This window comes from Triticum aestivum, chromosome 4A (genome assembly GCF_018294505.1).
Source record: "Triticum aestivum cultivar Chinese Spring chromosome 4A, IWGSC CS RefSeq v2.1, whole genome shotgun sequence".
Lineage (NCBI taxonomy): Eukaryota > Viridiplantae > Streptophyta > Magnoliopsida > Poales > Poaceae > Triticum > Triticum aestivum.
The window spans coordinates 493,659,769-493,673,393 of NC_057803.1; the positions used below are offsets into that span (position 1 = coordinate 493,659,769).

The window sequence follows — 13,625 nt, forward strand, 5'->3', positions numbered from 1 at the left end:
GAATGGATGGGTTTTTAGTCCAAACCTACTCCCGCGTTCACAAATATAAGATGTTCTAACTTTTTTTTAAACCGGATGTATATAGATATATTCTGGGAGCGGATTGACAACTGTCCAGATGCCGGAGAGGGTAATACATACAAAGCCAGTCGCTGATAATATTTCAGATCCGAACCACAAAACGACATTTTAACATGAGGTGAACCGCAGAATCCGGTTCGCGCTTCAATAAGTGGCACATGCCGCAATTAGGCCAATTACGATGCTGAAGTCGATAGGCGGTCTAGACACATTCTTGCAGTAATAATGATTTCAACATATCCTCCTTTTGTTTTGGTTGAAGTAATCTTCACTCTGAAGCTTATAACACCACAAAAAAAAGGAAAAAAATTATACACATATAAGACTGACAGTGGCACTAACACATCTATTAACAAACACACAAGCACGACCACACGCGCATGAGTTGGACCCTTAAACATCAAATCATACACCTAGTACACACCACGTGTATAGGTCTCTCTTATATAACACTTCAAAGCATACGATGTGTGTCGTGTGGATGTGGTTAGTGCTCATGTATGTGGACGTCAGATGCTGAAGCGAGCCGACCAGGGCTCTATCTCTTGATCATGCTGGCAACGACGGCCATGCGCGGCCTCTTGCACACGGCGCGCAGGAAGAAGAAGACGCCGACGACGGTGGGCAGCAGAACGGCGGAGAAGACGACCTTCTCCACCCAGTCCGTCCGCGTCATAACCAGCGCCAGCAGCGGGCAGCACGCGACCGCCGTCAGCAGCAGCTGCAGAGGCACCCAAACCTGCAGCGGATGGAACACCTATGTGAGCCACACGTTTCCGAGTAGATATCTGTCGTCTATCTATGCGTGTGTGTGTGGGCGTACGTAGTTCGGCATCTTGCGATCGTCGTCGTCGTCTTCTCCGCCGGAGGCAGCGGAGGACCTTGGCCGGGCGCCGAAGTTTGCTGGTGGCGCAACGACGACGATGACTACGGACCCGGGCCTGGATCCCCTCTCCAAGTCCGGCGGCTCGTCTCCTTCCTTGGCCATCGGGCGACGACGACGGCGACGGCGCCGGACGCGAGTTTTTCGGGTGCCAACGACCTAGGTTAATAGCCTGTAACAACTTTCCTCTGCGATATATTATTAACCGAAGAGAGCAAAAACAAGCGGAAGCCCCTTGCGGTAGTATATGAGTATGGACGCCGGATCGAGGGCCAGCAACTAGATTCCGATACCGCGTTTAGTTAGAAATTCCGATGCCGCGTTTAACTAGATTCCTCCAAAAAAAAAAAAAGGCGCCGCGTACCACTTGGATTACTGTCTCCTCTCCTCACAAGGGATTGACGCAAGGGGATTTGATGTCTTCTCTCCTTTTTAATATAGTTGGTTGATATGTTGATCATTTTTATAGACAGGGTCAAGGAAAACGGTCAAGTGGATGGATTTGTGCCTCATCTGATTGATAGAGAAGTTTCCATTTTACAGTACGTTGACGAACACTATTCTTATAGGCAGCAAATTTTGCGGAGTATGTGGATACGGCTACGGCTATAGGGAAAGGTCATCTATAAACATTGTTATCGGTCTGCTAATCAAGCAGCTCATGTGTTCGGCCACTCCGATCCAATGCACCGACGACCACATTGCTACGATCGCCGCGGAGATGTAGTGACCCTTTGCTCACTTCGCTATCCCCTACCTCGGGCTCCCCCTCTCTGTTCGCAAGGCTTCTTCCGCGAGTTTGCAGCCGATTATCGACAAGCTTGGACGCAAGCTCTCCACATGGCGAGCATCCATGCTCTCCAAGGGAGATCGCCTATCCCTTGTGCGCCATGTCCTCAGTGCCATTCCTACTTACTTTCTCACCGCCATCGTCTTCAACACCACTGCCATCAAGAACGTGAACCGGATCATCTGAGGATTTCTTTGGGCAGGATCTGATAAGGCCAACGGTGGCCAGTGCCTCGTCAACTGGCAGCGCGTCTGCCGACCCATCTCTCTGGGTGGCCTAGGCATCCGTGACATTCAACGTACAGGCATTTCTCTCCGTGTTCGCTGGCTTTGGCTGCAGCGTACTGACGCCTCTCGTCCCTGGAGCCACCTCCATATCCCCCATGACGCAGACGCAAGTGCTATTTTCAGAGCCTCCACGACGTGGCAGCTAGGTACTGGAGATGCTTGCAGGTTTTGGACCGACCACTGGATCGACGGCAGGTCTGTGGCCGAGATCGCTCCCCTTGTTCTCGCTCTCGTCCCCAGGCGTCTTCAGAAGGAACGTTGTGTACGTGACGGCCTACTTCAGCGCTCTTGGGTGCGGGACATCAGAGGGGCGCTTGGGCCGGCAGCCATGGTGCAGTACGTCGAGCTTTGGCGCCTGCTGCAGCACACTCTTCTCACCAGCGAGCCAGACAAGCTGCGTTGGCGGTGGACTTCCTCCGCTACTTACACTGCGAGTTCCTGCTACAAAGCTTTATTCATTGGAGCTTGTGAAGACCCCTTCTGGCGGCTCACCTGGCGTCCTTGGGCCCCCCTACGAGTCAAGTTTTTTCTATGGCTAGCCATGCAAGACCGCTGCTGGACCGCGGAGCGCCTCGCTCGCCGCGGACTGCCCCATGACGGTGCCTGCGTCCTGTGCGACCAGGAGGAGGAGACCATGCACCATCTACTTGCCGGATGCTCTTTCTCTCGCCAAGTTTGGCACGAGATCCTCGGTTGGGCACGTGTGCCCATCGGCCTCCCTGCCCCGGACACGCCTTTTCAGCTGTGGTGGCAATCCTCTCTCGACCTCGCGTCGAGTCCTATGCGCAAGGGTCTATCCTCCCTCGTCATCCTTTCTGCTTGGTGGATTTGGAAACACCGCAACGCCTGCATATTTGACGGAGCGACACCATCAGTCACCTTCACCTCTGAGACCGTCAAGGACGAGGCACGCCTGTGGGCAAAGGCGGGCGCCACCGGACTACAACACATTCTCCCCGGCGCTTAGCCTCTAGTTTAGGTAGTGGGGCTGAGCATCCCCCTTTCTGTTGTGCTCCTTCGCTTGTACACTATGCCTAGTGCGTACATGGACTCGTTAGCGTTGTAACCCCATGCTTGTACTCCTTCTTCTATCAATACAAAGATACGCAGCTTGCGTATTCGTGGGAAAAAAAGCAGCTCATGTGCTAGCGAATCATAGTTATTGTAATAAGATCTTTTCTTTTTGGTTGCACGAGCCACCTGACGTTTTGGTCAGCAAGCTCGCAGACGATGTATCTATTATTTGATTGTAATAAAGATAGTCATGATGGCTTTTTCTATAATAATAAAAGGCGGCGCCCTTATTTGCTTGTGTGCCACGTTGTTCCCCTGTTACATTTGTTGTGTCGATGGTCCGCCGCGTTTATTCGAATTTGAATCAAATAAACGATTAATGCTGGACTTCTTCGAGAACAAATTGCACGCTGCAATTGAATTTTGCAGGACACACACAGAGTTAACATCAAATCTATTTCATCGTGGCATTGCACTTTATACGAGTTTTTTTGGAGTAGCTGAAACCACTAGTTTTGGAAACCCGATTAAAAACTATGAGCGGAGAACATAGGAGCTCCTCCCCTACAAAATTAGGGTTCCTCCGCCTTCCGTCGGCGCTGCTGTCGGTCCGGCTTACCTCCGGTGGCCTTAGGACCATGGGACGCGGTGGATCCTGGCCCTTACTGTGTCAGGCTTCGTTTTTTAATGTGTTTTCAAGTTTTGTTAGGGTTTGTGTCCTGCTCAGGATGGCGAGACGGCGGCGACTCCCTGAAGATGGAATAAGGTTCTCCTCGCCTAGTCCCCGTTTTGTTGGTGCATCTAGTATCTTCGGTGGGCGTGTAGAAGTGTGTCTCCAGCGGATCTGCCTTTGGTGGATCTACTCGGATCTGTTCGGCGTTCGTCTAATTTTGTGTGTGTCTTCATGTTGAATTCTTTCGGTCTATGCTACTCTTCATCAGCGGAGGTTGTTGTTCTGGTGCGCTAGTCCTATGGGGCCTCATCACGACGACTTTTCGATTGTCTACTATAACAAGTTTTGCCCAGCTCCTGTGAGGGAGGGACGATGACAACGGTGTGTCTTTGGCTCGCTTCAGTACTTGTAGTCATCACTAGGTTGTCTATGAATTTGAATGTAATTTATTTTTTATGGTGTTTGATGTACTGACATGATTAAAGATAAATAGATTGAATGTTTTCTCACAAAAAAAAATTGTGAAATTTCAGTACTTTTAGGCATCGACGTGAAAAAAATGCCATATAAACATTTACTAGTCTTTTTTTCCTTGGACACTCCTTGATAAACACTTCCTAGCTGACGTCTGACATGATCAATTCAATGTTGAACTTTGCATTTATTTCCTTCCCAATGTATACAACCATGTAATGTTAATGAAAATTGTCATCTATTTTATTTCAAAGACACGTCTTGATAAGGTTCACTGCTGGAAAAGCTCGCTCTATAGTTACAATTGACACCGAAAGAGTGATGACAAAGCGCAGTAATCTATGAAACATTGGATACGCATAAGCCTTTCATGTTTTATGTAATCCAATTGTCAAATCAGCAAGTGATGATAAAGAATTCAGTTGTGGATGGTTGCGGACATCTAACCGATAGTGTGTAAGTTGTGACTCCAGGTGAGCCTCCTCCTGACTAGAAAAATCTGTTGGATAGAATTTTTACACAAGCCTACGAATCGTTGACATGTCAAATGACTCATGCCTTGGATCCAAGGGTGCAGAGAGTGTCATAAGCCCTGTAGTCTGAACGCTAAAACAGTCATTTAGCCCAACCAACTGCCGATCTATTGCCACACTGAACACATCTGCTGAAAGAACATGCGGTGCCCCCATGTTTGGTTTTGGTAATTGATGACAATCTCTATGGACTAATGGTTTCCTTGAGTTATATTTGAAGGTTTTGTCCATAGGCTTTTCTTGGAGTGCATGTGTTGTTTTCAAGGAGAGTTTGTGTCGACCAAGGTGTATTCAAGGAATTATCCAAAGATTGGTCATGTGAGAGTTGAGCTTATTGCAAGCATGTCTTGAAGAAGAAGATTGTGTGATCATTCATGTCTACCTTCAAGACATCATCCAAATAAAGAGAATTGGAAAGGTTCAAGGTTGATCAAGACTAAGTCAAGAGTGAATCAAGTTGATCAACTCACAAAGCGCAGAAGATGTACCGAGAGGGATCAAGTGACCCATGGTATGGTAAGAGTTGTCAATTACGCTTTGTGTACTAACCCATGGTCTTCGTGAGAGTTCTTTGTGGGGTTAGGTTGCGGTGTGCAAGTTCAAGTGAAGCATCACGAAGAGATCAAATGCTTGAAGCTTGCCGTCCTTTGTGGTGATAATGGACTTGTGAAGATATGCGGAAGAGTGGCTCACCCATAGTGGAGTATGGGGGAGCAATCAACTAGTCTTCATCGAGTCAACACAATCAAGAAAGGTGGTCCAACTTGAGGGAGTCAAGTTTGTCATCATCTAGCTCAAGTGGACCATGTGCAAGGCAAAGGTTTGCCCTTGATAGGTTTACTATTTTACCGGTCTCATGATGGTAGTTGGGAGACTGGGTTATAGGATTGATTGTCGTACTATCAAGGGGGGCTCTCGATGAGTAGCTTGATCGTATCGTTCGTAGAGAGCTCAAACCATTGCATCCTTGCATCATTTTTCTTGGTTCTTGTTTGGTTCTCTTTGTGAGTCTTAGAGCTTATGGTCATCTTGATGACAAGCTTGAGTTCATCGAAAACGAAGTTCGCATGCATCTTCTATGATGTTTTCGATGTTGGAGGTTTTGCCGATTCTTCTCAGTTGGAGGTTTCACTCCTCTTTTTGTTAGGCATACCTCCCCTGCATCTTCTATCATTTTGCTGTTTTGATGCTACTCGTCGTCTTGTTTCCAACAAGCTTGAGTTTGCTCAATTTGGAGCTCATATGCAGAAGTTATGGTAGTTCTGGTTTTCTTGAGTGTGGTTTTGTCAGGGTCCCAGCGGTAGTACCATGGTACCCAGCGGTAGTACCGCTGAGGGGTCACAAGCGGCAGTACCGCTCCCCAGCGGTAGTACCGCTGAGGGGTCACAAGCGGCAGTACCACTCCGCAGCGGTAGTACCGGCGGTGACTCTGCAGCAGTACTACCGCTGGCTTACCAGGTCCCTACCGCGTTGATTCGAGGGGTCTTTTTCTGTGTCGGATTGTGCGGTACCTCGCTGCGGCAGTAGTACGGCAGTTCCGCTCCTTAGCGGCAGTACCGCCCTTCCTCTGCGGTAGTACCGCCCGGTTCCCTCTTTCCCTTTACCCTTCGCTCTGCGCGGCAGTACCGTCGAAGGGAGCGGTAGTACCGCTTAACCTAGCGGTAGTACCGCTGTCTCCTGCGGTACTACCACCCCAAGGTTCATGTTTTGTTGCTCTTTTCCCCTGTTTCTTCCGCCTGAGCGGTAGTATCGCTTGTGTGCGGGCTGAGCACATAACGGTTGGATTTTCCCCCTCCTATAAAAGGGGGTCTTCTTCCCCAATGAACCTTATCCTTTGAGCTCGTGTTCTTCCCCCATTGTTGACCTTCTTCGAGCTTGCCAACTCTCAATCCCTCCATGGATTCTTGCTAGTTTTTGAGGGAAAATAGAGAGGAGATCTAGATCCACATTTCCACCAATCACTTTCTCCTCTATGTGAGGGGAACCCCTTGGATTTAGATCTTGGAGTTCTTTGTGTTCTCTTTCTTGTTCTTCCTCTCATTTTCCTCCCTAGCATTAGTTGCTTCGGTGGGATTTGAGAGAGAAGGACTTGGGCACTCCGTGTGCTCTTGCCATTGCATTTGGTGCATCGGTTTGAGTTCTCCACGTGATACGTGGAAGTTACAAGTTGAGAAGCTTATTACTCTTGGGTGCTTGGTACCCTTGAGCTTGTTCCTTTTGGGTGCTTGGGCGCCCTAGACGGTTGTTGGTGTTCGGAGCTCAATCATTGTGGTGCAAAGCTCCGGGCAAGCATCGGGGTCTCCAATTAGGTTGTGGAGATCGCCCCGAGCAATTTGACGGGTACCGGTGACCGCCCCCAAGGGTTGCCAAAGTGTACGGGTTCGGTGACTGCCCCCAAGGGTTGCCATTTGTACGGGTTCGGTGACCGCCCTCAAGGGTCCCTTAGTGGAATCACGGCATCTTGCATTGTGCGAGAGCGTGAGGAGATTACGGTGGCCCTAGTGGCTTCTTGGGGAGCATTGTGCCTCCACACCGCTCCAAACGGAGATTAGCATCCGCAAGGGTGTGAACTTCGGGATGCATCGTCGTCTCCTCGTGCCTCGGTTATCTCTTACCCGAGCCCTTTACTTATGCACTTTACTTTGTGATAGCCATATTGTTTCTTGTCATATATCTTGCTATCACATAGTTGCTTATCTTTCTTAGCATAAGTTGTTGGTGCACATAGGTGAGCCTAGTTGTTTTAGGTTTTGTGCTTGGCAAATTAACCGCTAGGTTTATTTCGCATTTGTTCAAACCTAAACCATAATTATTTTAAAGCGCCTATTCACCCCCCCCCCCTCTAGGCGACATCCACGATCTTTCATCTGCTTTCTAGTAGTGAAGCACCGTGATGTTATCGTGTTTATTTTGAGACTTGGTCGCATCAACATACCTACGAATTACAATACGATATATGTGTTAAAGTAAAGCAATTGTTACTAACATTATTCTACTACATAGAGCAAAAGGGACATACTTGCAACTCATATTGGGGATCTCAACTTTTCCAAAAACCAAGGCAAAGGATTTACCTCATATATTAATTAAGAAAGAATAAAGTTTTTACATGAGGACGGCAAGTAAAAAGTGGTGTTACTCTCCCGGCATTATAGTACCCAGTTTCTTAGCCTTTGCGATGACCTAGGTGAGGGCTTCACTCTTGATGTTGTTTAGCAGAATTGGGGGTGGCACGCTCTTGTTGCGGAAAATGCGGGCATTACTCTCATTCCAAATGGTCTATCCAATGACTGTGATGAGGGATGCCATGGCTTTCCTGTTGGGAGTGCTCAAACTCGATTGGCTCACCCACCAATACTTAATGGAGTCCTGAAGGTGCCATACCAAAGTGTCAAGGTTGTCGAGGTTTAGCCGCCCATTGACCAAATTCCAAAGGCGAAAGGTGAAATGACACTTGACAAGAGGTGTGGCCCAGAGTTAGGCTCCCGTTTGCAGAGGGGGCCAAGATGGCAATTCGTCCATCCCCGGCGTGCTAAGCGATCAGCAGTCCATCCGATCCTGGATGGCAAGCCACGCGAAGAACTTCACCTTGAGCGGTGCCCAGGCTTTCCACACTGTGTGATCCATAGGAGAGTAGAAGGTTCCGAAGAATTGTGCCGAGCAAGCAGATGCCGCTGAGTATTGACCATCCGTAGTGTGCTTCCAAGAGGTCCCGTCCTCCGCATGCTCCTCTAGGTGGAAATCTAAAACGAGCATCTGAAGCTCCACAAATTGGTGGATGTGAGCCATAGTGAAGTTGGTAGTCATCTTTATTTTGGAGATCCATGAACCCTTGTTCAGTGCTTCCCTGACCTTCCAGTTTGTTCTTCATACAAAAGGACTTAACCTCCTCTATAAGAGGTTCCAAACCTTCTTCTCTTAGATCAGCGAGTAGCACCTGAGTGTTCAAGAGTGTTTGGCACAAGACATCTGTAATTTTCATAATCTTCTCCATAAGGTGCAAAATGAATACATAATCAAATGAGACGATTATCCTTATGGCGCCTCCAGGCTCCAGCATCTCCACGGAAATATTGTGTGACCGAATGATTGGTTGCTATATTTCGTAGGACTATAACTGTAGCAGCAAACGTCTTCCCAAGCTCTGAATTGACTCGAAGTGGGAACTCCATCTAGTGTCTCCTAGTCTATCCGGTTTGCCTCTTTACCCATATCAAACTCCCCCAACTCAATTTCAGATGCAACCTCAGTGGCTTAATTTGCTAGTAACTCATCATTGTGTTTAGGAGATGCACTAATGGTATTTTATGATGAAATTAGCATGTTAAAAAAATGCACTTCATGTACCTCCCGTGATGCTGCAACAAGAGCCAATATTGAAGTTGTTGTGCCATAAAATAAATGTAATATGCATAAGGACACTCCTTAAAAATGTAAAGTCTCCAATCCATCCCACTCCCCTCGCATGATGATGGCCCCGCCATAGCCTGACCTTTGGTACCTTGCACATTTAAATTATTATCTGCTAGGATGGTGCAAATTTTCTCCTTGAGAGTCAATGCAAGAGTGTCATTGACATGATTGACATCAAAGAAATGCTCCTGTATGAACCCTTCAGTATTGGGCAACGAGATGACCAATGCCACTTGCTCCTTTTGGATTGATCACGGCCTTGGTCAACCATTATACAAAATTTACTAGCAACAATTTCTTCTGTAATTATTCTTTGCACCTTCCCAGAAAGTATACTAAGATTTTCTTGTTGAACAGAATGAGAGGTTTAGTTTGACTTTCCAGGAGCATTTGCCAACAAAAAAACATTTTTCACCTCCTTGTTATAAGAAGCCAAAAGTTTAACTAGTTCAAGGGGATTACCCTGGTTAATGGATCTTGCAAAGTCATCATGGCCTCCAAAAGGACAAGCCTGGAATGATAACCACCTGTATCATATCACAGAAAAATTCTTGTTAGATGCTACAACATAACAAATATTTTAATTATTGTGACAGAAGTGTTGAATAACGTGATTGTATTAGGAAACATAGGTTAGACTAGGAAATATTCTGGCTTGCTTTGTACTGCAAGTAGATCATGTACTCCTATATATATGCCCACGAGGCTCAAGCAATACAAAAAACTATTCCATCAATCCTCTCTCTCCCTTCTAACATGGTATCTATCGCAAGTCGATCCTAAACCCTAGCCGCCGCCGCTTCCGCACCCGCGTGCCGCCCCCGGGGCGGTCGGCCTCCATGACTGCCGACAGGGGCCGCGCCGCCGGTAACTAGGGTTCGTCCGCCGGCCGTGTTGGCCGGCTGCCCTAGAGAGTCTTTTCTCGAGCCTTGCTCCGGGTTTTTTGGCTCTCTCGCCGGTCGTTTTGATCGACATTTTTCTTTTTGGTTTTTCTATCTAATCTTGATTGGTTTGCGTTGCCCGCCGCCGCCGTCGACCCCTGTGTGTCTCTACTCCGACCCCGACGCGACTAGTCGGCCTCTCCTCCGACCCGGCGGCCACGCGCGCCGTGGCAGCCCGTCCCGGCCGGCCGCCGTCCGCGCGTCGGTCCGCCCGTTGCCCTGCGCCGGCTGTCACCGCCCTGCTCCGACCAGGACACATGCATCGCCCCGACCCGGCGGGCTCGCGCCATGCGACGGCCAATCATAGCCGTCACTCGCGCGCCGGCCCGTCCATCGATCCACGGCTACCTCGCCGACCTCGCCGCGTCTGCACAGCGGCCCGACGGCTACCTCGCCGACCTCGTTCTCGGCTGCGTCGGGACGGCTACGTCAGGCTTGTCGGCTGCCTCAACTCGGACGCCGCTACTCCGTTGGTCGCTCGGGCCTCGCTGCCCGGGCGCCGGCGCTGCTTTGACAGCCCGGGTGCCGGTGCTGATAAGCTCGTTCGCGACGTCCCACGGCGTCCGTTGTCGTCGGCTTCATCTCGGACTCCACCGCCACCACGCCTCCACCGAGCGGCGTTCCCGACCTCGCGTGCGATCGGCTTGATCACCCGCTCGCCGCCGCGATCCGCCTTATCTACGCCGCGCGACCGACCTGGCCCGTCGGCTATGCGCGCCTCCGCGGGTCCGTGAAGATCATCCCCGAGTTCAGCGGGCCTCTCCATCGATCGAGCATCGGGCTGCCGTTGTGTCTCCCTGTCGGGCTGCAACGCCGCCGCCCCGTGGTTCTTCTCGCGGCTGCATCGACTCGTGTATCGCCGCTGCGTCGCCCCTTCAAGCCGTAGTGCCGCGATATGCGGTCCCCGCCGCCGCCCCGAGGTCGTCCTCGCGGTTGCACCGACTCGCGCGCCGCCGTTGCGTCGCCCCTTCGGGCCGCAGCATCGCGACGCGCGGTCCCCGCCGTCGCCCCGACCCGCCTACCGCTGCTGCATCGCCCCTTCGGGCCGTAGCGCCGTGGCCCGCGGTCAGCTCCGCCATCACCGTGCGTCGACCTCCCGTGGTATGCGCCGTGTCGTCTTCCTTGGCGTGGGAACGCCACCGTCCGTGCTGGTCTTCGTCACACTGTGAGGGTTCTTCGCCTACTTCGAGCATCGCCGCCGCGCTTCTAACCTGGCCGCCCCCGCTGCTCTTCTTCGGCTGCCGCCGCCGCTACCCCCGTAGCTGCCGTATCCGCCCGTCCACCCCCTTCGTCTTCGTCCAGCACCAGCCCGTCGCCAGCGTCGCCCTCATCTACCCTGACCGCTTCATCTACTCCGACAACAGCGGGCGACATTGGCCTCACGTTGATTGGCGCCGCAACCGTCGTCGAGTCCTTCTCTGCTAGCCTCTCTGACTTCTTCGACATGGCGTACAGCTTGTGCAGGTCCCAGTCTTCGCATGCCCGGTGCTGGCAACACCGATGCGTGCCTTCATCCACGACGTGTCCCCGGGCCCGGCAAGCCTGGTCGGCGCTTCGTCAACTTCGTATTCGTCCGTCTACGCATTCCCGGTGCTGGCAACACCGGTGCGTGCCTTCGTCCATGATGTGTCCCCGAGCTTGGCAAACTCGCCGCGACGCATCGTCAACAACATCTTCTCCCCGGTGCACCACTACTTTGGCACCACTGCGCCCATGCTAACTCGGCGCCCCCTTGCGCCCGCGGCTCCATGGCGACTTCCTCGACACCGGCTACCCTGACTCGACATCGACCACGGCATTCTTCGCACGGCTACCTCGACCACGGCTCCACCACCCACCCTCTCGGCTACATCGACAAACGGCACAAAGGGCTACAGCCTGCTTGAGCAACCTCGTTGGTTTCCACTCCAGCCACGACTCCGTGATGCGTCGACCGTTACGACTGTGGGGGGTGTCCGTCGGCTTGCCTTCGGATTCTTCTTCATTCTCACCGTCTGTGTCGCTACCGTTGTGACTGCGGGGGATGTTGAGTAATGTGATTGTATTAAGAAACATAGGTTAGACTAGAAAATATTCTAGCTTGCCTTGTACTCCACGTAGATCATGTACTCATATATATATGCCCACAAGGCTTAAGCAATACAAAAAACTATTCCATCAATCCTCTCTCTCCCTTCTAACAAGAAGATGAAAAAAAATTGTTTACCAAATGGAATCAATTGTAACTTTGAGCCTAAGCCTCTGCAATCATTTTTGTGGATGCTTTCACAAACACCTTATTGATACGAGTCATGTTGATTTTAAATTTCTTATAATAGCGAACTGAGAAGTTATGGGCTGAATCGACATCTTTGCCCATATGAGTTAAAAAAGCACACTCTTTTCCATTATTCACTTTCTTCCACCTATCAAAGCCCAAGACAGTAAACGTATCTGAGCCGCACTTCCTAATTGGCTTATGTGCATTGTGTAAGGTGGAAACTCGAGCCAATCAAACTGCTTGAACCAACTATATTGGAAACGTTGACGATTTTTTGGTGGATGATCCTTATATAGATACTCCTTATGTGTGGCATGTATTGGTCTTCAGAAATATAGAATCACTGTGCATATAGATTTTTTTAGAAGTCAAATTTTGATCATTTTATACATAAAACTATTTATATACACAATACCATATATATATATATATATATATATATATATATATATATATATATATATACCTGCTAAACTAAGCGTGCGCTCTTTATTACTTAGTCTACGCTCCGCCCACCCATCGACCCAACCGGGCGATAGGCGCTAATTAGCCGAAGCGCGCGCTCCGCCATGAAATCTACCGTAACGGCTTACACGTCGTCCACACGATTAACCAGGCCCAGGTTCCTCCTTTAGTAATGACTTACGATTAGCCCATCCCTCCCACGCCTACAACCCGGACCAACCATTACCATCTAGTAATTGGCCCTGCTGGAAGTAGTAATGTATTATCATCAGCACACGTAGTAATGGATTACTACATATAGGCCTTATTTTACTAGGTTTACTCATTATCGTCGACTTCATCATTTTTGTGCATTAGTGTGCGTAGTAAATAGTTACTACATGTTAGTGAGGTTTTACTATGATTAGGGCTCAAACCCTGGACATGTAGTAATCCATTACTACATATAGGCCTAATTTTACTCGGTTTACTATTACCAGTGCACGTACTAATTCGTTACTACATGTTAGGAAGGTTTTACTACAATTAGGGCTCAAACATTGCATTACTCGTTGCATGGTAAAAATCTTTATCCATTACTATCTCTACTTCTCCCGGTTACCGCCAATAAATAGTGTCAGTAGAATCAGGATACATCGAACCATGCATGGTAATAAAATTAAGTGCGTTACTTTTTGTTACAAAGACCGTTACCCTAAACCAAATTAGCGGCGGGGAGCAGGTTCTCCGTGCGACCCTCCCGCCTAATTAGCATCGGCCGGAGCGCACGCTAAGCAAATATGCGCGCTCGCACAGAATAGCGCAGCCGTAT

General features: G+C 49.6%; 1 protein-coding gene across 1 annotated transcript; it reads right to left on the reverse strand.

The window, feature by feature from the left end:
* Positions 1-288: 288 nt before the first annotated feature.
* On the reverse strand, positions 289-1,276 carry LOC123082125 (uncharacterized). The gene is made up of 2 exons (XM_044504536.1): positions 905-1,276; positions 289-820 (listed from the first exon to the last, which is right to left on the reverse strand). Exons 1-2 carry the CDS (start codon positions 1,067-1,069, stop codon positions 620-622), a joined length of 366 nt encoding a protein of 121 aa, XP_044360471.1. The 5' UTR covers positions 1,070-1,276; the 3' UTR covers positions 289-619.
* Between the last annotated feature and the right edge of the window lie 12,349 nt (positions 1,277-13,625).